The 24,136-nt window shown below is 35.8% G+C and overlaps 1 protein-coding gene across 7 annotated transcripts in view; it reads left to right on the plus strand.

Moving 5' to 3' along the window:
• PHACTR2 (phosphatase and actin regulator 2) overlaps positions 1-16,147 on the plus strand; it is a 206,707-nt gene extending 190,560 nt beyond the window's left edge. For all 7 annotated transcript variants that reach the window (XM_072826162.1, XM_072826138.1, XM_072826153.1 and 4 more), the window contains one exon: positions 9,802-16,147. In XM_072826162.1, coding sequence (XP_072682263.1) covers positions 9,802-9,817 — 16 coding nt within the window. In that variant the 3' untranslated portion in view covers positions 9,818-16,147. The remainder of the gene's footprint in view (positions 1-9,801) is intronic.
• The last annotated feature ends 7,989 nt before the right edge of the window (positions 16,148-24,136 follow it).

Consider the following 24,136-nt stretch of genomic DNA (forward strand, 5'->3'; position numbering starts at 1 on the left):
TGCACTCAACATACTCTATGTCATTCAGAATAGTTTGACTTCTGCATAGTTTTCCTAGAAATCATAGTATCTTATTACCTCATTTTCATTTGATATAATTATATGAAGAATAAACTAAAATAGAAAATAATCAAATTTTTAAAATGCATTTCTCTGGAAGTTCTCAGTTTTATGAAAAAATATACATTTACACTGAAAGAGGTTCTTTCTCTTCTGTTGTATGCTATGAACAGGTAAAAAAAATATAGTTACAAGGAGAATAAAGGTCATCATTGCATCTATATTTGTTATGGGCACGAATGATATATTCTAATAAAGCTTCAAACAGTATAAAAATCCTTCAAATAAAAATGAAAACACTCTTCACTCCCTTCTTCCTCAACTTCACTTCTGTTCTCATAGCTAATCACTGGTAAAAGTTTGGTTTAGATCCTTCTAGACATTTTTCTGCATTTATAAACATGTAGCTGAATATGTATGATCTGCGTATATGTACACATGCCTTTATGTACATCCTCGGAGCATCTAAAAAAAGCTGTCCATGTTAGTATATCTTATTCATTTGAATGACTTTATGGCATTTTATAGATAATATACCATTAGTTATCAAATAATTATTCTAGTGATAGATGTTATGGAATTTTCAGTGTTTCATTAGTAAAACAGTGACTTAACTTTCTTTCTAGGTATATCTTTGTTCATACATTGCCAATATTTTCGTACTAGTACCATGAGTGGATTTGCTAAGTCACTGGATATGTATTTTTTACATTTTGAAAGATGCTGCTATGTGACCTGCAGTTTATGAGCAGTCCTAGTGTATCACCCTCATCAGCACTGGTGGGATAGGACACTGGTGGTGGTGGTGGCAAGGGGTATATAGTCTAAAGAATAAACAACAATATTTTATTTTGTTTATTTCTATAAGGTTGGGTATTTTTATATATCTTTATCGACCATTTATTTTTAATTTTTTATTTACTTTGGTGAGCTTTCTTTTGGGTTATCTTTTTCATGTGGATTAGTAAAAACTCCTTTGATATTGTGAATATTGATTCTTTATTACATATGTCACCATACTTTTCCTCAATTTGTTGTTCATGTTTTAACTTTTTCCTAGGTCTTTTGTTTAAATTTTTGCACATTCAAATGTGTCTATATTGTTACTTCTACTTCATTGTCTTGTGTCTTCATTGTACTTTTACTTCTTATGTCTTGTGAAGATTATAGAGTATAAGTCCATTATCTTCAATTTTTACGTATGCTTTTTTTTTTTTTTACACTTGGATTTTTCATCCATTGGGCATTTATTTGTGTGATTCAAGAGAGTAAACTAACTTTACTTTGTTCTGACTCAGTAGTCAGGATGGATGGATAAAGAAGGTGTAGCATGTATATATATGATGGAATATTATTCAGCCATCAAAAAGAATGAAGTCTTGACATTGTAACCATGTAGATGGAGCTAGAATGTATTATGCTAAGTGAAACAAGTCAAAGAAAGACAAATGCTATATGATTTCACTCTTACATGGAATTTAAGAAACAAAACGGATGAACATAGGGGAAGGTAGAAAAAAAAAGATGGAGGCAAACCATAAGAAAGTCTTAATTATGGAGAACAAACGGAGAGTTGAGGGAGGTGGTAGGGGGATGGCCTAAATGGGTGATGTCATTAAGAAGGGCATGTGTTGTGATGAGCACCGGGTGTTGTATGCAAGTGATGAATCACTAAATTCTACTCCTAAGACCAACAGTACACTATATTTTAACTAACTAGAATTTAAATAAAAACTTGAAACAAAAATAAATAAATAGATCAGTAATCCATTGCCCCATTTATTTCTCCCTTGATATGAAATTCTTCCCTCATATACACATGAATCAGTTCCTGGATTCTTTATTATGCTCTAGTGATCTGTTGCCTAGCTATACACTATGTCACACTGTTTAATTAGAGTAGATTTGTAGTCCGTTTATATATCTGGTAGGGTATTCTTTCACATTCACAATTCCATTGGCTATTTTTCTATATTTACTCATCTACAGAAATTTAGAGTACTTGTATAGTATAAAAGTATATCGATATCTTTATTGTTTAAGTAAATATTAATAGATGTAAATAGGGATGAGCTGAATTTCAAGAGAAAATTATAGGCTTTTTTTTTGTAACAAGGGTAAGATTTAAAAGTTTTCCAAAAAATATATTGATTAGCACTCTTTAAAATGTCTATACAGATAAGGAAAAATTAAATATTCATATCCCTAAGATAAATATGCCTTGCTTAAGTACTCCTTAAAACCTGGCAGCAAAGCCAACGTCTGCTGCTTTTTTTCCACTAATTTGTATTACATCATTAGAGTTGCATTCCAGCAGAGAAATCTTTGGCTCTAAGACTTAAAAAATCATGCTTACAATTTTCAAATTGTTTTCAGTATTTATTTTAAGAGGAAGATGGTTTGGTAAACACTATTGAGTCTAATCAAAATAATACCAAAATGTGATGTTTTTACATTTAGAAAATTGCTTATGTAGAAGATAGTGCTGCTCTTAGCACCAGCTACCCTTGGAAGGAATATACAGGCTGTGGATCATTACCTATCCCTTTAAATGCAATCTAGATACAGAGCAGCTTACTTATTAGCTCTTCTTATTAGTGCCAGACATCATCTCCTTATATCAAGTAAGCCTGCCATTCAAAACCTAAATCTATTAACTGTCTGCAGATTTAGAGCGGTTAATAAAATGGTTGAGGCAGCCCTGATCTCTCTGCCGAGGCATCTCTTTATCCAGAGATAATCTTTCACACAGTGTTGTATCTAAGTCAGCACTGGAAGAATCAAAGAGTTTTGGAGAGAATCACAAAAAGCTGATAACATTGGTTGCCTCTGGGGAGGAGAATTGGTAAGTAGGGGAATGCAGGAGAAGGAGGTTTTTCACTATGAATTTTTGGAATACGAGAGTTTACTATCAAAAACAAATATTTAAAAGAAAAATAAAGGATCCATTCCCTAAGATGAAGATTCCATCATAGTAGCTTTTTTTGAATAATGTGCTAGCACTAAAATTAACTGACATGTTTGATCTGCAGCAGTGAAGAATTAGAGTGATCCACCCTTTCATCTAATTCCCCTAGTTTCTCCTAGTATTTTTTAGATAGCTCTCTGGCATTGTAATGCATTCTGGGGCCATGAAACAAGGGTGAGGCCTAGTGGTTCCCATGAGACTTCATCCTGTGGCCTGAGAGGTACCAAGTTCTAACCTTGGCTTCTTAGAACACTCACTCCTCATCTGGCCACATCCAGTGTTTTCTGCCACCAACAGCTGCCCACCCAGCCCACTGTTCAAAACTCAAAAGACCATTTGACGGGCAATGTATTATTTAATAGGATTATTGCATTCTAGAAGGAGATCACCATAGCAAAGTAATGCCACTTTCCTTTCCATAGTAAATGACATTTTTACAACTTAAAATAATTCACTAAACTATAAAGATAAATTGTATGAAAGGTCAAATTTTACTTAAAAACTAAATTTTAAAATGGTTATAACTAAGTGGTAAGATTATGCATAGTTGTAATCTTTAAGATATTCTGTGTTTTCCAGAATTTTTTTTAAGTGTCCACATGGACTAGATTTATAATCAAGAGAGAATACCACTTTTATAAAAGCAAACTTTGAATTCTTAAGTAAGAGTGTTTTTTAGAGTGTGAAGTGTAGGACTTTCATGTTTATAATTCTATTAGCTTATAAATTATTTATTTGTTATGTTAAGCAAAGAATCATTGAATTGACACTCTTAGAATCAAAGTGGGTCTCCAGAGATCACTGGCATATTGTTAAGGGGAAAAATCAGGATACTGGTAAAGCTGTAAATAGCAATGGTATGTTTTATTTAAAATTCAGATGCAGGGATCCCTGGGTGGGTCAGCGGTTTAGCGCCTGCCTTTGGCCCAGGGCGTGATCCTGGGGTCCCAGGGATCTAGTCCCACATCAGGCTCCCTGCATGGAGCCTGCTTCTCCCTCTGCCTGTGTCTCTGCCTCTCTCTCTCTCTCTCTCTGTGTGTGTGTGTGTGTGTGTGTCTCTCATGAATAAACAAATCTGATCTTTAAAATAAATAAATAAAAATAAAAATAAATAAAATTCAGATGCATAGAAAAAAAATAGGAAATAACATCCATAAGCTCTTAATAGTTTCTTATTAAATGGAGTTATAGTTTGGGGGGGCTTTTTTCTTTACTTTTCCAACTCTTTTAATGTGACTATGTTGAAATAGGTGTGTGGGTGTGGGCATGTATATTTAAAGTAATTATCTTGTTCTATACCATCTTGAGTGATGACTCTCACATAGATTTACAGCTAAACTGCTTTTCAGCTAATAGATACGCTTATCAAAATGTGACGTAGGAGCAATTATGTGTGGGACTTCAATCAAAATAAGGGGTGCTTCACAGGGGAATGATGAAGCTTTTTCTGTAGCGATGTTCTCTTCCATGGGTGCTGCATGTACCCAGACAGAAACTTTAAAAAGTTGCAAAATGCTGCTTTAACCACCAGAGTTGAAAGCATATAGCTGAGTATTTGGAATCATAAAAGCCCGTCCAGCATATGGTCTGACTCCTCAGGTAGAATTAGGAGCTGTGATTTAAGAGAACCTGCTTGTTTGTTTAACATGTATTTGCCTTGACAATGAAACCCTTTTAAATAAAGGAGAAATGAATTATTCAGGATTTCTGTATCTATCAAACAGGTCTAAAGTATAGGAAAGTAACATTTTACATTTGTGAGTAATTTTCTATTTTCTATTACCTGAATGATTTTCAAGAAGGTAAGTATTTATATATTAATTTGTGGAGGACTCATCTTTATGGAAAAGCATGATCTTTACCTGAATTCTATGACTTAAAAATAGTTCCTCTTCCCCATTCACTTCCTCTTAACAGTATGAAAAATAAGAGATATGTATTCCAGTTTTAATAATAAGAAAATATAGGTAACTTCAAATTTAAGCCTCAGGAGAGTTCTGAAAAAAGAGTGGACGAAAAGCTTCCGTATCCTTAGGGCTTCAACTGGAAGCCTAAAGCCAAACTGTCATTCTGTCAGATAGGCAAACTACTTAGGAGGTAAAGCTGAACTTCTCATATTTCAAAATGAGTACATACCATTGAGTAGTAACAAATGTAAGAACAATTTACATTTTCAGTACCTCTAACCATAAAATTTGGAGCTGAATTTGAAGATGCCTGATTTAAACAGGATATAAACATCCTTTTCTGATATGATAGTAAGAAAATGTATGAGGTTTGTTTTGTGGGTTCTTTTTCTGTTTGGTTTTTGGTTTTTGTTTTTTTAAAACCAGATCTGACAGTCCATATGAAAAGAGGGTACATTTCTGACCCTAGCTTTGTCAGCATATTGTTGCATTCACACTATCTGTTGATCACCTTCTCTTAGCGGGCCCTAGGAGCTATGCCGATGACCTATGACCTTCCAGCAATCCACATGTGGAATTTGTTCTCTAATGGGATCCGTGGGCAAATAGTGCCTGCGGGAAAAACAAAAAACTTTATCATGTCCTCCTGCTAATTTTGGGAAATTAAAAGCAGGACGCTTTCCAGGAAAATGCTGGGCTTTAGAACGTTTTAAACCTCTTCTGGTCCACTGACTACTCACTTTGATCTCAACTCCGAAATTTACCTTCTTCATCCCACAGACATTATCGGTGGGAAGATCAAACCTGTCATGTCATGTTTCCCCATGCTTGTCCTTTGAATGCAGAACCAGATGTAGATCAGGGCATTGTGGAGTGTTTGGTGTACAAAGCTCAGCAAATTAGGAGAGGGCTAAAATAATTGCTAAATTAGATGAGTTAGTATTTAATTCCTAGAAAAGCTGAACCTAACAAAGAGGGACCTTGCTAGCTCATAGTGTGAGGACCCTGCAGGTACAGTATATTTGCCTGTATTGTCAGGGCCCCCAAGGCTCCTGCTTCCTTTACATGGTGTGGATAGTGCTTGTGTGTCCTCGAACTGAGAGAAAGGATAGTGCTCATTTCAACTGCAAGGACATCACTGGACTTGCTTTTCTAGTAATTGCAAAAAGTTTGTGTGAGCCCATTCTCATCTAGTTCCTTTTGTGGCAAAAGGCAGATGTTTTTGAGAGAACTATAGCTATCAAAGTATAGCCTAGAGGTCACATGGGTGGCTCAGTAGGTTAAGCATCAGACTCTTGATTTCAGTTCAGGTCATGATCTCAGGTTCTGGATGGAACCCCCTCAGTGCAAAGTCTGCTTGGGATTCTCTCTCTTCCTCTCCCTCTGCCCCTCTCCCTGTTCATGTGTCTCTCTAGCTCTATCTAAAATAAATAAATAAAATCTTTATAAAACAGAGAAGTGTAGCCTAGGATGTGGAACAGGACTTTTCTATGGTCAAAATTCATCAAAACTAACTACAGATTTAGAAATCTAACTGATTACCTTTTCCTTTGCATTCTACCAAGAGGGCACCAAGAAAACTCTTTGAATGAAAGTATAATTGAAGACATATTTTGGTCTCACATGTTTTGATTAGGAATAGAGTCTGGAGCCTGGCACCTCCCCTTACTAGCTCTGTGCCTTGGGCACATGACTTAGCATCCCTGTGTCTGTTTCCGCATCTGTACAGAGGGTTACAGGAATACATACATAGGATGTTTTGAGGATAAACTAGGTAATAAGGTAATACTTGTACTTGTGCTGGGCACGTAGTAAACATTAGTAATTTCAGCTGTCATTATTATCTGCCTCTCTTATATTTTATATAAAAAGATTGATTTAAGAGGTTTAAATTACTATTTTGAAATATCTTTATAGAATTTATATATATTTCTTCAGATTATGGTTGGCTCTTTCTAGAAAGCATGATGGAATGTCCTATCACGGGGGTATCACAGATTAGTATAAATTTGATTGTAGTTAATATGGGGGAGGTGTCTCATGATTAGACTCCTCAGTTACAAGAATTACTCATAGAAAGTTATGCAATAACTTTCTAAGTGCCCTAGTATGTATGTATGCCCTAGTATGTATTCCGTTGTTTATGCATTCAGCAAGTATTGATTGAGCACATAGAGTGAGTCAGACTCTGTTCTGGACCCTGGGAATTTAGAACATGTCAGATAAAGTCCTCACTCTCACATGGTTATGTTCTAGTGAGGGAGACAAACCATTAGCAAGTGAACAAATAAATAAACATGACATAATTTCAAATTGTGCTAAGTACTATCAAGAAAATATAACTGGATGCAATGGAAGGGACAAGGGTGGATATAGTTAGGGTGGCGAGGAAATGGGTCTCTTAGGGAAATACAACCTATTCTGTGATTTAAATGACAAGAGGAAGCTATCAGTGCTTTTGGAGGAGAGAAAAACATTCCACCTCCGAGAGGGGGCCAGCCCATTTAGAGGAAAGAGCTAGTACAAAGGCCCTGAGTTGAGTAAGGATTTTACATAGTCAGAGGACAATAACCAAGTGACTGTAACAGGAACTTTGTCTCCATTTAGCACATGTAAGAGTATGGAAATTTACCTACCTCCCAAGGTTGTGGTCAGGGCTAAACCTTAGAAGTTGAACTCAAAGGAGATACATCCCTACTTTTGGTCACAACATATTTTCAAGTTTTGGTAAGGTTGGTATATCTTATTTTTATTTTGCGTTTTGGAAAGTCAAACATGTAAAAGTAGTATAACAAGCCCCATGCATCTATCATGCTGCTTATCCAATGATCAAATTATAGCCCATATGCTTCAGCTGTTCTTATATCTTTAATTTTTCATTTTTTAACTCTTCAGCTGTTCTTATATCTTTAATTTTTCATTTTTTAATGCTTTGATTCCACATGGCAGAATTTTTTAAGTTGTCCAATGTGCCAGATACTGTATTTTGTGAGTATATGAAACTGATTAAAAGCAGGTTTTTCCTCAGTGCCTATCTGAGTAGACATACCTACAAAGGTAATATACTGTGATAAATAACTGTGATAAACCAAGTCTTATCGGAACACAGAAGAGAAAGTGATTAATGCTTCCTTAAGAAACGGAGGAAGGGGAGTTTGGAGAACTCAGAGTGAGATTGAAGGAGGTGGAGATGGAAGGAAGATAAGATAAAGACAGAGCACAAAAGTGGAGAGCATTTGGGGGTAAATGATTGGAACTGAGGGTATTTTGGGAGTAGTAATGCAGAGAAACATGGTTTGGGCCACATTCTGAAAGGCCTTATCACTACTCTAAGAAATATAAATTGTACTTCATAGGGAAAGGAGAATAATACAATGATATTACAAGAACTGAGGAGTGCCTGGGTGGCTCAGTTGGTTAAATATCTGCCCTTGGCTCAGATCATGATCCCAGGGTTCTGGGATTGATCCCCACATTGGGCTCCTTGCTCAGTGGGGAGCCTGCTTCTCCCTCTCCCTCTGCTGCTCCCCTTGTGTGTGTGTTCTGGCTCTCTCTCTCTCTCTCAAATAAATAAATAAAATCTTAAAAAAAAAAAAAACTGGAATGATCAGATGAGTGCTTATGATGACACTGCTAGTGACAATGTGGGGCATAGATTTGATCTACAAATCTCTGAGCCTGGGACAGGGAAATGAATTAGACTGGTTTATTAGGCCAAATGAACATTGGATTATACAAGACAAATGAAATACTAAAGAGTTGCGTAAATGTGGAATCACAGAAATAGGCTGAAGAAGTAGATCACATAAGGCTTTATGGAGATGACTTTTAGCCTTGATCTTGAATATGAAAACATAGATGGGAAATGAAGGGAGGGGATTGCAATATTACAAAACATAGCTTGTACACAAAGCACAAAGCTCCAAAAACACAGGAATGTTCAATAACTCCCATGGAGGGGTGTGAAACCAGCTAGCTAGTTAGCATGCTGTTCAAATAGCACTAGCAAAAGATGGGAAAACTTTAATGGAACCGAAGATAGGTAATCAAGGCACGACTTAGTGTCTAGTGGGATCTGGAGGGTAAAGGAGAGAACAGAGTTGCAAATCTGAGAGTCCTAGACTAAAAGTCTTTTAGAAGATAGATTGTTTAACAAGATAGAAAGTGCAAAGGCATATTTACAAGAAAAGATAATTTGTATAGTTGTGGACATGCTTAGTGGAACATTTTGATGAATATGCTTGAATATGCTTGGCAGGCATTTGGAAATCCAGGCAAAAAAGGTAGATTTGGAGTCTTTATCGGGAAGCAGTGAGAGGCTGAAGCTAAACCAATAAGGACTATTTGTTGATGGTTTCCTTGAAAACTACAAACCAGGGGCACCTGGTGGCTCGGTGGTTGAGCATCTGCCTTCGGCGAAGGTCATGATTCTTGGGGTTCTGGGATCGAGTCCCATGTCAGGCTTCCCACAAGGAGCCTGCTTCTCCCTCTGCCTATGTCTCTGCCTCTCTCTCTGTCTCTCATGAATAAATAAATAAAATATTTAAAACTACAAACCAGGTGTAACCAAATCCTTTATGAAAACATCCCATTCTGCTCAGTACAGGTCAGACATGACCCTCAAGATTAGTGACGTTTTGTGTATTGGTTGCTCTGTATCCTGGATAATATAACCAGAATATTTTGTATAGGGACTGTCTCTGCTTTCCAGCCTAACCTTTGTCACAGTATTCTGTTGTGACAGTAATTTATAACAGTAGTTCAGTTGGGGGATGTCTAGAGCTGCCTTTATTTATAAACATTACTTTGTTTGGTTTACTAATTGCCACTGTGCTTCTCTAACAGAGTTTCTGTTTCTTGTGTCAGGTTTCACCGTCCCTAACGAAGTGTGAGACTCTTTGGAAACACAGACTGATCATCCATGGGGGATGCCTCTCTTCCTGAAAACCTGATATTGCACTGGGATTAGAATGTGTGTGTTTCCTGTTAACTGGTGAAGGAAGTGTATGGAAAGTGCTCCCCACCTGCATGGCTCAGATGGGGCCAAGAAGCAAAGGGAGAGGTACAGTGACTCTGCTGTCCTGAATGTGTATGGAGGGGTAAATCAGGAGTTTTAATCAAAGAAGATGAGCAGAAGACAATCACTGGCTCCCTATTACCAGAAAGCCAAATTGTAGAGTACAGGTTAAAGAGAAATGGGGCCTGGAATTTCTGGGCACTAAAAAGGGGTGGGGATTGAAAATCAGAAAAAAAAAGAGAAATATTTCATTATGTTAATGAAGAAAAGAGAAAATGGAAGCATAAATATTTTTGAAGTAGTCTTTTGGTAGCTGAGAACTTATTAAGGGATTTGGGAATCTAATCACCTAATGTGGATTCCTTAAAGACCTGATCCTAGAAGAATATTCTCGTTTCACCGTTATGTTGGTGCAGTATAGTACCATTATTTTATGTTGTGCCAGTGAATCCAATTGCCAGAAATAAGTCTGCGTGTTTTCATGCATCTTTTTCTTAAATGCAAGAGACTTTTTATTGACTCTTAACAAGCATGCCTGCCCAAATTTTGTTGCATGTTTTAAGTAGCCTACCTATACACACTTTTTTTTTTTTAATACTCCTTATCTAATGTACCAAACTTCTACAAGGATAACAGGACTGGGAATAAAGTCAGATGAATGTGATCCTATAAATCTGTAGGAAGCTTTAGAAATAAATCTGTGGTCTTTCCCTAGCTTGATTATCATCAAAGTTGAAGCAACCATACCTGATCTAAGGAAGATAATATATTGACAATCACAACACCTTTAAAAAAAAAAAAAAAATCCGAGTCCAAAGTTAAAACTTAAGCAAATGCAGGTGTTCTGCTGACAGTTAGTTCCGAGTGGGCGTGGAAAGGACTACTTATTTTCAGGGCTGCATTAAGTTGGATTGCTGCTATCAAAAAATTAAGTAAATGCATCAAAATACTCACCCGAAGGCTTAAAAAAACACAGAAAATCTCTGCTAAATTGCAAGTGAGGAGAACCTCATTTTGTATTTTAAGAGTCTGCAGATTGCATCCATAAATATAGCATTGACTTGCAATGCAAAAGAATCAGTGAGATTAAAGTCATGGAAGGCTTCCCTGTGAGCCTACAGTCAGTATTGTTTACATTAAGAAACCCTCAATTGCCATCTTGCTATTTTCTGTGGAGTCGCAGGCACAGCATGGCTTCTGCTTCCAAGTACATATGATCAGATGTAAATACTACCTTGCATTCAATTGTTCTTTCATGATTGTTTTGTGCTCCTTTTATTAAAAACACATGAGACATAATAACAAGACTAGACCTAGTAGACTTTATTTTATTCTCGGAGCTTGGGCTAGAATTTTCTGAAATGCTTCTGGTTCGTGATATGGAAGACTGTAATTTGTGATTTCAACCAAAAGAGCAAACATTTAATCTGGTAGATAAATTTGGATCCTTTCATTCATTTATATTTTGTAGAACCACTTGAAATTGGATGATTTTGCTTAAAATTAAAAAGTTTTAGCCCCAATTGGCCTATTAGAGAAAGCCAGGGCCATTTTAAATCTAAGAAAAGTAAGCAGCATTGTTACACCTCTTGCTGCACTCAGCTACATGCATAATAAACCCATATTCTGCTCTTGTGTCACTTCATTACTAGTATAAGATGTATTTTTGCTCTTGAGAAAAATATTCTGCCCAAGTTACTTTCTCTGGCTGAAAGGTTTTGTTCCTTTCATAGTGTTTCAATCCAACCAAGGACATTAACTCTGTTCTAATTTTTTGCCGAAGTCATCCTTTTCCTTGTAACGTTATTATATTATCATTGTTGTGTCTTGGGAAAAATTCCAAGAAATTTATTGTTATTTTAATTTTCTATACTTAAAATCTTTAAGTGTTGTCATAATTTCTAATCACAAGACAACTATAAAATGGTAAACATAAGACATTAACACTTTTTTAGCACTCAAGATACAAGTCATAGAAAGCCTCTACTTCGTTGATAAAAGGAACAATATTTTCCCATTCATGGTGCCTATGATGCAGTTTCTTCTTCCCTACAATGAGACATACCCAGTACAAAGATTCCAGTCTCTCAATATATTGTTTTGCTTGTATGATATGTCAGACTTATGAACTACCCACACTTTTCTTCATACCAACTGACACATTTAGAGAAAAGTTTTAAAGTTAGAGCAAAATTAAAAAGTCAAAAACATTACCTCTGCTAATCTAATATTTTGGGATTGTAACCAACAGTTATAACATTAGAATGATTCTTTAAATAAAAATCTATGGAAAGAATCGAAGGATGATGAGCTAAACTGTACTTTTCAGAATAAGGCTTGGTGTTAGTAACTCATTTTAAAGGCAGAAACACTGCATATTCACCCAGCATCCCATCCAGAGATCTCTTGCTTGGCAACCCTAAAAGAATACAAAGATGTGGACCACCCTCTGCTCAATGCCAGCATTTCTGTTATCCAACCAATAAGCTACAGTTCTTTGAAAAAAGTAAATGTGTGTGAATTGGGCTGTTGCAACACAAACCAGGCTTTCCCCTTTTACAAAGTGAGACATTAGGCTGACATAGAGGCAGTGAGTGAATTTTCCTGAGTCCCCAAGATATGATTAGGGAAGAAAACAAACCATATCCTGGAAGATCCCAGGCAGGAAGGAACCAGACAGACTGTAAAACACAAAGTGGCCATTTCTGTCTTTTTAAAAATGAAGCAAAAGAACATTGACATTAGTAAGAAGATGCCGTGGGCTTTATCAGCATCTTTGTGATCTGACAAAATTAGTCCTCTGGTGATCAGCATTAATTTAAGGCAGCCCTGCCTGATAATTCCCTGTGTATGTGAAATGTCTTGCATTTTTTATATTTGGTACAATTAGCCTTTATGTTAATTCCTTAAATTATTTAGGCTAAATCTGTAATATTCAGAGAACCATTTGTTATATTTGAATAACTGTTTTAAATGGAGGAAAAAGCAAACTAATCTGTCTCTCTGATTTCCCCAGGAAAACAGACTTTCTGGTTCCATTTTCATGTCCTTTATTAACATATTGACTGTAGTCACTTATCTTTCTCTAATGTTAGTAACTATATAGTTATAAAGTTTTGAAATGTAAGTGAAAATCTATTTAAGACAGTAAAGGAATTGAATACACCCTTCAAAAATCATCAGATATTGAAAATGAGAGATGATTTCTTAAAACCCATAATTTGGGTTACATCCTGCAATAATTTCATGCCGCATTGCTCAAAAATTTCTTCAGTTTATTAGTTTTTAAGAGGTCCTAGTAGCACATTAAACACAGAAGTCTTCCTCAAAATAGGTGAGGTGGAAAATATGTACATTTATGACATTTTATCAGTACAGTAACTGAAGCATTCCCAAATTCCAGTCATGTTATTAACCCTACCCTTACTAGTGCGAGTATATAATTTGAGACAAGAACTAATTTTTTCACATCGTTAGAGTATGATGTGAGCAGTAAGGAACCACTAAGATGTAATTTATTTAGAGTTGTCCCTTGACCTCTTGAAATAGGTTATATTCCACTGTTGAGTATTTACTGTCTTATTATTGGCAGAATGTATCACATTGTTTTGCTTGGCAGAGCAGAATGAACTTCTGGAACTGAAATATGTCCTACAGGGGAATATAAGGGCAAAAGTTATCATCAAATTAATAAGATCATCTTTCTGAGAGAAAGCTCATCTTTAAGTAGTTCAAACCCAAGTCTCAAAGAGGAGCACAAGGAACTACTATAATTTGACAGTGACCAAAGGGTGGTGGGGAGAAAGGTAGAAATACTCCCAAAACAATTCTCATTTTCACTTTCCCTTTACTTTTGGTAATAATTAAGCTTAAGCTCTATAGAAAATGGGAACAACCATTAACATTATCTAGAAAACAGTGGAAGCATAGTTCACAAGGTCATTCCAAATTAAGAAATCCCTGTAAGATTTCTGGCAAAAATAAAATAAAGAGAAAAACTGTGGCAGCTATTCTCACTGAAAGCCAACCTTATAGGCAGGAGTCATTTTTAACCATGCTAGGATTTCCTACACGAAGAATATCATTTAACTTGTCACATTGCTGACGCATACTGTACCTATGAGCAGTTGATCACTGTTGATCAGTGTTTCTCAGTGGGAGTGCCATTGGCATTTGGAGCTGGGCAATTCTTTGTTTACAGAAATGTTCCCTGCATTGCAAGATGTTTTATATCCTAAGCCCCTGCTGACTAAATGCCAGTAGCATGCCCAGTCACTGTAAAACCCAAAAGTCAGAAGCACTCCTTCATGTTCAAAGGCCCTTCTAAGGCAGTACCACCTCCCTTGAGTTCTACTGTCTGCAATTTGAGAACACACAGGGTAAAGTACCTATTTTAAAACATGGTCACTACTGTCTTGCATTACTCTGTGCCCTGAATAGTTTCTTCCCCCCTTTATTTTTCAAGCCTTCTGCTTCAGTGAAGCTTTAATTTGCCAGGTCTTCAGGGAGGACGTTGCTGGGCAGCCTTGGCAGTTTCAATGGGCGTAGTCACTTGGCTAGTCCCTGTATGTACTTACAGGAGAAATTTCAAATGAAGCAAACTTTCTTTTTCCTATTTTGACCTCATAGTTTTACCTAAGAACTACACTGGTTTGTCACAATCTTTGTTAGTGTCATGAGGATTATTGCATGGCTTAACCCCAAATACAACTAACAATCCACATAAACAAAACCAGTGGTCCATGAAAATCACTGTTAGATTTCAACTTGTAAGGTACATCCTTTAATAAATTACAAAGCAATCACCTATTTATCCTATTAAAGAAACATTTAACCCACATGTAAATGCTTGAATTCTTCCTGTATAACTCTAGTCACACAGTTCAACTTTGCTAAAATTTGTGAACACTGAAGGAAGCATGGATAACTGGATTGCATGCATATTGTTCATACTTCAATGATGGTCATAACAAGATGATTTTTTTCCTACTTGAAACATGATTGAACTATGCTAACAGTACATATGCATACTTATTCTCTGTTGCTTTTTATCACCAAAACTGAATGGCAAATACGTATTGAAATGATTTGGATGAATTGTGGCTCATAGAATGGAAGAGTTTAGCCACTATAATTTTTCAAAATACTAAAATTTCTAGATCTGTTTTTCGAGACAGAGCAATTCGGAGTTGATAAAGGAAGTTATATTGTGAACTTTTAGATGGTGCTTAAGAATTCTTACCTTGTTAAATACCAGTATTTTTTTTTTCTTTTTAAGAATAAATTAAAGGGAGTAAATGAAGCAGAATGCCACTCCACCCTCAGGTCAATTTCATGGTATACTAAAATGCCAATAATATTTGTGCCACTTGCCAAATTAGGGGACTTTTCCCTTACTGGATGCTTTTGTCACAGTTTGTATCATTACATTGCTTAGAGAGATTCCACAAAAAGATGTCACCTTTGCAGTGCTAACTAGCATTTGAAAAAAAATCTGAATAAACCTAGGGTCAAACCACTTTCATTACTTAAAATATAGGCACGAATTTTTATTTTTATTTTTTTAATATTTCTTCTGTGGCTTAGAAATGTGCCAATGTGTTCAAAACATTCTGCACCAATTTCACGAGATTTAGTACCTAGCAAAAACTCAAACTTGTCATTTTTTTCTATGTAAGTGATTTTTAAAGAACTATATGTATTCTTTTGTTATTTCACTTTGGTTAAAATGGTTAAGAATGGTAAGCTGTGACCATTATCAGACTGACTGAATGATTCCTGATTTCCAGTAAGTGATCTAATTCTACATATTACACAGGTACAATATCTGTGGGTGTAAATAACTGGAACTGTACACTGATTAACATGACAGTTTCTCTTTTTTTGTTATTATTGATCTGTACTGTATTATAGTATGTGGGTATAAATACCTACAAGTATACACAGATATGTATATGTATTCCACTATTGTAACCTGAAAGACAGACTATGTATTATCTTTTTTTATTCCTTACTGGTGTTTGTGTTATTTAAAAAGCAAAATTATGCTCTATTTAGTTGTATATTATAGGATACTTTGCTGTGCACAATTCCAAGTGCCTTAGAATATTGTTTAGCTTTCTTAAGTATATATAAATGCATATATGTATAAAATTGGGAAAAGTTACCTCAATAAAATTATTGGGAAATCCCCAACCTTAGTTTCTTCCAATTCTATTGTATTGAGACAGTGCTCCGTATTTTTAAATTAAAAGCTTTCTGAGTCCTCCCCTGTAAAGCAAAAATAAGACAGATTTTCTAATTGTCTATGATTTCAATTGCACCCTAATTTAAAATTTTTTGTATGTAAGGCTTTGTGATTTGTAATTTTTATTTAAAATATCTACCTAAGAATTACTGCTTTAAACAGCAATTTACAGTATATTTTAAAAACCTGCTTTTTTAATATCTGAGGATATTTGATGTTGATGTTTTTATTGACATTATACTGTGTAAAAATAAAAGCTAGTCCCTTTAGAATTTATAATACAGAAAATAATAAAGTTCCTCATTATTCTTATTATTTAATGTATCATAAGCAAAGAGAGGTGGGGAGCATATTTTGGCCAGAAAAGAAATTGGAATATACTTTTCATTTTTTCAACAGCAGTTACAAATTATAACTTATTAGCCTCCCTCAACTCTGAGACAAGGGCAAAGGTATGAGAGAAAGGTATGAAAAGCAATTTGTGTACCATAATCTTAGATAAAAGACATATAATAGAGAGGATTGGAACTACAAATTTTAAAAGTAGATTTGAAAAATTGACCTCAGTATGCTAATTAAAAATTAGCTGTACATCCCCAAGGTGAGTGTCATAGTTCAACAACTGCTTTCCATTTTTGCTCACACTAAACTAGGTTCTGCATTGAAACATTAATTTCTAAAACCGAGTAGAGGCAAGAAAGAGACAAATTTTTTTTCCCATTTTACATAACACTTTGATGGCATCCATTTACATAAGACTATTGTGATTGAATTCATTGCTAGACCTCAACTCAGGCATCTGTATGGAGTGGTTGTTACCATGCTGCTGTCCACACACAGGCCAAGTCCTTGCTCAGTTGATGAGTTTTGAACTCTTTGCTCTCTAACAGGTGGTCACTAATAGTAGAACACATGAAACTCTAGAGAAAGCTAAGAACCTAAAGTTTGTGTGAGGGTTTTTTTGCTCTTTTGCCAAAAACGGGTACTATTTCTAACGTTTTTAGGGGAGAAAAGCTATAGATACTAACTTTATAGTTAGATAAACACCCTAAGGCAGACAGAACTAGCACTTCAATGCTTTGTGACCCAAGGATTTGTTTCTGGATGGACTTTTGACTTCAATTGGCCGAGGTCCAACAGCCTAGAATAGGAAGCACTCAACATTGGGAAAAATTTGTCACTAATTATCATGTAGGCGTACTCAGTAGCTTGACCTTAAGTTATAAGTCATCTTTTCTATGGCCAATTTAAGTTTGTTACCCCTTTACATTCAGTCCCTTGATTACCTCTGAAATCTTGGTCATTGCCTCTCTGAGTCTTCCCCCAGTGGATTTGTTCTTAATCCTGCCACCACATTATTCTTCCTAAAAGATAACCCTCATATTATCCCTTCTTAGAACTTTCTAGTGAGTCCCCTACTGAATAAATACCTTAAAGGTGCTTCAATCTCACCCTCAAGATCTTCTGCAGCTTCACCACAGACCAAAGTTCCAGATTACTCTCCTTTTATTCCTCATTTAGGCTAAATCGAATGAAACTCCTTGTTCTCCATATACTCTACACACTCTCCCAATGTTATAGCTTTGTTTATGCCGTTCCCTCCAGCTAGAATTCTCCTATGTGAATTAACATCCTTTTAGGAATGGTTGCAATATCTTCTCCAGCTATTATATTATAGTTTCTCTAAAGTGTTCAACATCATAAATAAATTCAACAGATTTGATTCCTTTTATTAGAACTTCAAAGGCCCAAATGTCACTATAACAGGCACTTTAACAACACTTTTAAGGTGAATACATTATAAATGTAGTAAAATTTTCTTAAACATTTCAATATTATTTATAGATGTAAAAATAGTCTTATGCTTTTCAGTTTTACAAGTCTAAAATTAGTTATATAGTTTAAATCGGAATTGTGTGGCTAATTGATCTGATTCTACAATATTCCAATTTTTAAAAATTAAAGATTTTCTTTATTTATTCATGAAAGACACAGAGAGAGAAAGGCAGAGACATAGGCAGAGGGAGAAGCAGGCTCCATGCAGGGAGCCCAACTGTGGGACTCGATCCCAGGACTCCAGGATCATGCCCTGAGCCTAAGGCAGATGCTTAACCACTAAGCCACCCTGGCATCCCAAAAATTACAAATAATTTAATACCAATTATATACAGATTGTCCCAATAGTCAAAAAACCTATATGGAACATAAAAATATTTTTGCCTTTCATCTAATTTCCAACTTTAATTCTAAGCCTTGCCAAGCTTGTAAAAACATTTAGACACTGGGAAAAGCAGATTTTAAAACCATAGATAAACTGAAATTACTGGATTGATGATTCACCATTTGCTTAATGGCCACAAATCCATGACTGAGGAAGGCATCATATGAGCTTCTTACTTCTGAGAAAAATCTACTTGAACCACAGAGACATGTTTAGAACCACTTTTCACTCCCATAACTTTAGGAGTTTCCAAATCCAGTCTTCAGAGAGGATTGTCTTATTCAAACAGATTTGAGCTACATCCTAAACAGTTCTTGTCTGATAGGTAGAAGGAAGTCCTGTGTTGCAGTTAGCTCTCTTCAACGATCACTGGCTTATTGAAATTTTGCATTTTTTTCATTCTTTGACTTTGACTAGACACAACTCATTTAAATAATATCCAATTAGATTCTGTACTTATCCCATACATATATCTGGTCCTGTTTGTCCCTAAGGCCAGAGCTCTGTGCTGAGGATGGTCCAATTAAGTCTGAAAACTGAGCTGATGGTAGAAGATAAAGGGATGGAAGACTAGGGAACTTAACAATGGCTAAAGTTGAAGGTCCTTGTAAACTTTCTACAGGAGTTGGAATTTATCCTTAAGAGTATTTTACGTGCAGGGGGAACATCCTCAGATTTGCCCTAATTACACTGGCCACAATGTCAAGACTGGATTGGAAGAGGCAATATTCAAAGTGTGAAGACCATCACTTTTACCATAATCTCTTTAGAAGATAATGGTGACCTCAACCAAGGTATTTAACTATGGGAATGAAGAAACAACAAATTCAAGGGGCAGCTGAAGGGCAAAAGTGATTGTTGCATATGGGAAATGAGGGCTATGGAAAAGTAAAGACTATATCTTTGCTTTTCACTTAGGCAACTTGGTGGGTGGTGGCAATGCCATGTACTGAAATAGAAAGAAGGAAGGTGAGGTTTTAGGATTGGGGGGTGGAAGGCAGGGATCCCAGGAAGGAGAAGGTAAGAGGTATGGAGACGTGAGGCATTTAATTTTGAAAGTCGGTTTGAGTTGCCTGCCTGTCGGGACATCCACATGTAGACAGATGTATAGTATTCAGTTGGATATATGAGTCTAAAGGTCAGGTAAAAGGTCTGGCCTACACAGAGGAAGTTGAGGATCATTAGCACAGGTAACAAGCTGTGGAAATGAATAAACCTCCCAACAGATAATGTAGATTATGACTAAATTAATTACTACAATGAAAATTTAATAAACTATTTTTTCTTTACTTGACTTTGTCTTTAAGGCTGTAAAATCATTTCATTTGCACATCATCTGAGTGCTTTGAAAGATGTATATATTTTTTAATTTAACTAGGTTTTACTGGAGCAATTTTAAGTAAAATGGAGTAGTGCTTCATTTAGAGGTTTAAATTGTAAAGCAAAAATTATATTTGAAAATATATTGCCTCAAATACCTACTTTTACTTCAACAGTGAAATATGTGGCTGGTTCTTTAATTCAGCCATGGATGAAGAAGTTAGTTTACATTTAAGTGCTATGCGGTGTTAAAAAACAAAACAAAAGAAAAGAAAACTTACCTTTAAGCATAAGACTTACACTCAGCACAATGAGATGCTCATACCACAAGCATAGGGAACACAGTAATGGAGGAATTAGAGGTCCATGTCTCACCCACGTTTCCAGTATGACTTCATTGATGGAATGGCAGGGATAATCACTCAGTAGTAATAGTGATAATTTGGGGTGCCTGGGTGGTTCAGTCAGTTCAGCATCTGACTCTTGATTTCAGCTCAGGTCATGATCTCAGGGTCACAATCTCAGGGTTGTAAGATTGAGCCCTGCCAAAGGCTCCACACTCGGGTCGAGGTGGGGGTGGCGGTCTGCTTGAGATTCTCCCTCTCCCTCTGACCCTCTGTACCCCATATGCTCTCTCTTTCTCTCAAATAAATAAAACTGTAAAAAATATAATGGTGTTAGTCTCATTTCTCATGTAACTGAAAGCATAGAGTTAAATTCATCATGATCTAATTACCAAAGTTGTCAACGGTTTCAATAGTGTCATTGTCACTCAAAAGAAAGGAGACTAATAATGACTTGTGAGCTTTTAATAGCCCAAAGCTAGAATGAGCATGACTGAAACATACCAAAGAAAACTCAAAATTCATGTTTTAACTAGAAAGGCACAGTAAAAAAATAATTTGGATTAACATTTCCTAAGCGTATTCAACAATGAAATGTATGTACTTTTGACTCAAAGAACAGGAGTTAGTAAACAAAAGGCCCGGCAATATGAAGAGTTTGTGCTGCTAAAAGGAACTTTAAAGAATGTACAATTACCAGGGACCAGAAGCTCGTAAAATAATCTAAGTATGTAATATAAAGGACCTAAAGGATACCAGGATTTGAGGGAAAGCAGAAGGATTAAGATTGAAGAAGCTGACAAGTTGGGTCAAAATGCAAGCTAACAGATTCCATGATGTGAATCTGATCTGAACCAAAGCACATATTCTCTGACAAACCCCAGGTGCTGGGAGCCCTAGTTTCAGGAGATGGCCAACCTGAGGCAACAAAGAAATTAGGTCAATACTTACCTGGGAAGTGGACAACAGCTAACCTTCCCTGAGCACAAACACAGGCCAGGCACAGGTCCCAGCATTTAAAACATATTGTCTCATTGAATCCAACAATAATTCCTAAAAGGTCAGCATTCATAATATTATCATTCCCAGTTTACATTCTGGTAAGTGGAAGTCCATTTGCCTCAGGTTACACCATGAAAGTGGAACAAACCACCGTCTGATTTTGGTTAGTGTACCAAGCATACTACTGCTGTTGTTTAATATTAGAGGGGGAAATTTGTGTTTCATTGGAAAATGATTCATTTTCAGACAAGTACACCCTTCTAATTCTGGATTTATGAGGACCATGCACCTTTCCTTGCCTTTGAGCTATTTTACAACTTTGTAAGTTGTAGAAAGCTGACAGTAATGTCGAATAATTCTTGTCTCCAGACACATACATTTCTGTCTAGTAAAGGTTCAACTGTCTTCCCTGGGTCACTGGGGAAGAAGCCAGTTTTGTCTCCATTTGCACATTCTTCTCAATATTCCTTCTCTGTAAATGTGTCTCTTCTTTAGATGGTCCTCTGAGCTAATTGTAACATGCTATGTAACCCTCATTATGATGTTTTAAATAAAATCTTTATATGTCCTCAGTTTGTGCATATATATGGGAGTCATGGATTTATCATTTAAAAAGTATCCTTTAACAATGTGTACTGAACTGATATTAGTATCTAATCTGTCCCATCTTTGTTTTTATTTTTGGTGTCTTTTAAGATTTTATTTTAATCTCTACACTCCACATGGCTGGTTCGAACTCACAATCCAGAGATCAAGAGACTCATGCTCTATAGACTAAGCCAGCCAGGTGCACACATTTTGGTTTTTAAGTATCTTTACTTTTTTTACCAAATGTAAAATTTTTTAAATCCTCACTAAAAACATATAAACAATAAAATATATAAAACAATGTAAATAGCTGTATATTTTTCCATTGTTTATGATTATACATAATGGACATCTAAAGCTCCTATTGTCTCTACTCCTCATGGAAAATTGCTATGGGCAGTTTGGTGCATAGTTGACTGGTATTTTCCAGTGCTTGCACTAGGATATTTCTTTGTAAAATGTTTTTCTATTTATAATTACTAACAAAATAATGCCATTTTCACGGTGTTCTATGGTCTGCTTTTTTTTCTGGCTAAGGGACTGTGTGTGTCAAACTGCCTCTTCCTTAGAACAACTTCACAATAGACCACAGTATAAATTTTTTTCAACTAATCCCTTACTAGTGGAATTGTAATTGCTTTATTATTCTCGATTGAACATCCTGCTACATCCATCTTGATGCTCTTTCCCTTTTTATAAATTAACTAGCTCCATACGCTCTATTAATATTGTCAAGCATATAATTTATAATTTCTAGAGTTACTGCTTTAGTGTCTAGTTAGCTTGGCTATATTTAAGCAAGTTTACTCCACTTTTGTGTACATTGGTTTCCTGGTCTGGGGGTCCTTGAGCAATACTGATGGAGAACCACTGCTGAATGTGACATAAATGGTGCTAAGATGGTAAACATGGTTTCAAAAGGCAAATTCATTTCACACGGAAAATACAAAAATTTTCAAAGCCTAGACTAAATCGGGAATTAAAATCAACTTAATTAAAATGAATTTATTAAAATTCTGTTTAATCATTTTGAAATGGATGCCATTTATTAGAACATACTAATAATATTCTAGAAGTATGGTTTCAATTAATTATCATTACTATAATATTCCAGTTATGGGTGATTTTAATTATAGGAAATGTTTTTCTATGTTAAGACGAGCCAGGGTTTTGCATATATACCATTTTAATGAATGCATTGTTCTAGAGACTGTATTCAACACATATTAAATGAGTTAATATATATCAAGTATTCAGAACAGGCTCAAACACATGTTAGCTCACTATATGTGTTGGCTTTTTGAGATGGGGTATATTGTAATGGTTAAGGGTGTGACTCTCAAACTACACCTGAGTTCACATTTTGGCTGCTTCCCTTAATGGCTTTGTGCTCTCGGGCAAAACTCCACTTAACTGTTCCTCAGTCTCTGATCTATATATAACAAAAGGATAACGGTAGTAAATCTCTTAAATCCTTCTTTAGGAATTTAAAGAGTAAATATATGTAAAGTGCTTTGAACAGTACAATTATTAATAAGTCCTTGCTATGCTATGCCCTAGGGAAATAAATTAGGCAAGACAAAAATTCTTGACCTCAAGTTGGTTATTTCAGTTTGGGTCTAAAGACAGATGAAAATAGTATGGCTTTACAATTGGTATAACTGCGTAGGCTAATTACAGCATACAGCGAGAGCATCTGGGTTGGGCCCTAGTTTTGAGGAGCGTAAGTTTCCTAGAGGCAGAAATGGCTAGGCTAACACTTGAAGAACAGGGAGACAAGAGCAAGAGATTTTTAGATGAGCATTGCAAAGTCGATCTCTTTTAGGTATATTAGGGAACTGCATTCTGATAGGGCTGAGTCAGAATGGTGCCCTATCAGAATGGTGGGGGATAAGGAGATATGATGCTAAGTTGGTGGATACAGGCCAAATGATAGAAACTGTTGGCTGCCATGCAAATGAGTTTGGACTTTATCCTGAGGCCAGAAGGTAGACATTTCAAGGTTTTATACAGAGAAATGATATGATTGGATAGGAGTACTAAAAATGATAAATTTGATAAAAGCGTTAATGAGGCGATACCTTTGGATATTTAAAAAGGTGGGATGGATAGAATTTTCTGGCTGGTTCCCTGCCATATGGAGGCAGTGCAGCACATGGTTAAGGATATAGCCTTCCTAACCAGACTGATGGGCTACACATCTAAACTTTCCTTTTATTGTGTGATCTTAGGCAAGCCACTTCAATACTCTGAACTTCAGCCTCTATAAGATAGGCTAATTGTCATCTAAGTACACGTTTATCAAAGGAATTAAATGACGTAACAAATACAGTGAATACAGTGTGTTAATGTTAGTATTAGATCAGTAAATATATATAGTAAAAGAATATTGCTTAAACTTAAAAAAAAAAAAAACAAGCAATATGGTTAAGTGGTCAGGCTCTAGTCAGACTCACGTTTAA

The sequence above is a fragment of the Canis lupus genome, chromosome 1 (genome assembly GCF_048164855.1).
Source record: "Canis lupus baileyi chromosome 1, mCanLup2.hap1, whole genome shotgun sequence".
Taxonomy (NCBI): domain Eukaryota; kingdom Metazoa; phylum Chordata; class Mammalia; order Carnivora; family Canidae; genus Canis; species Canis lupus.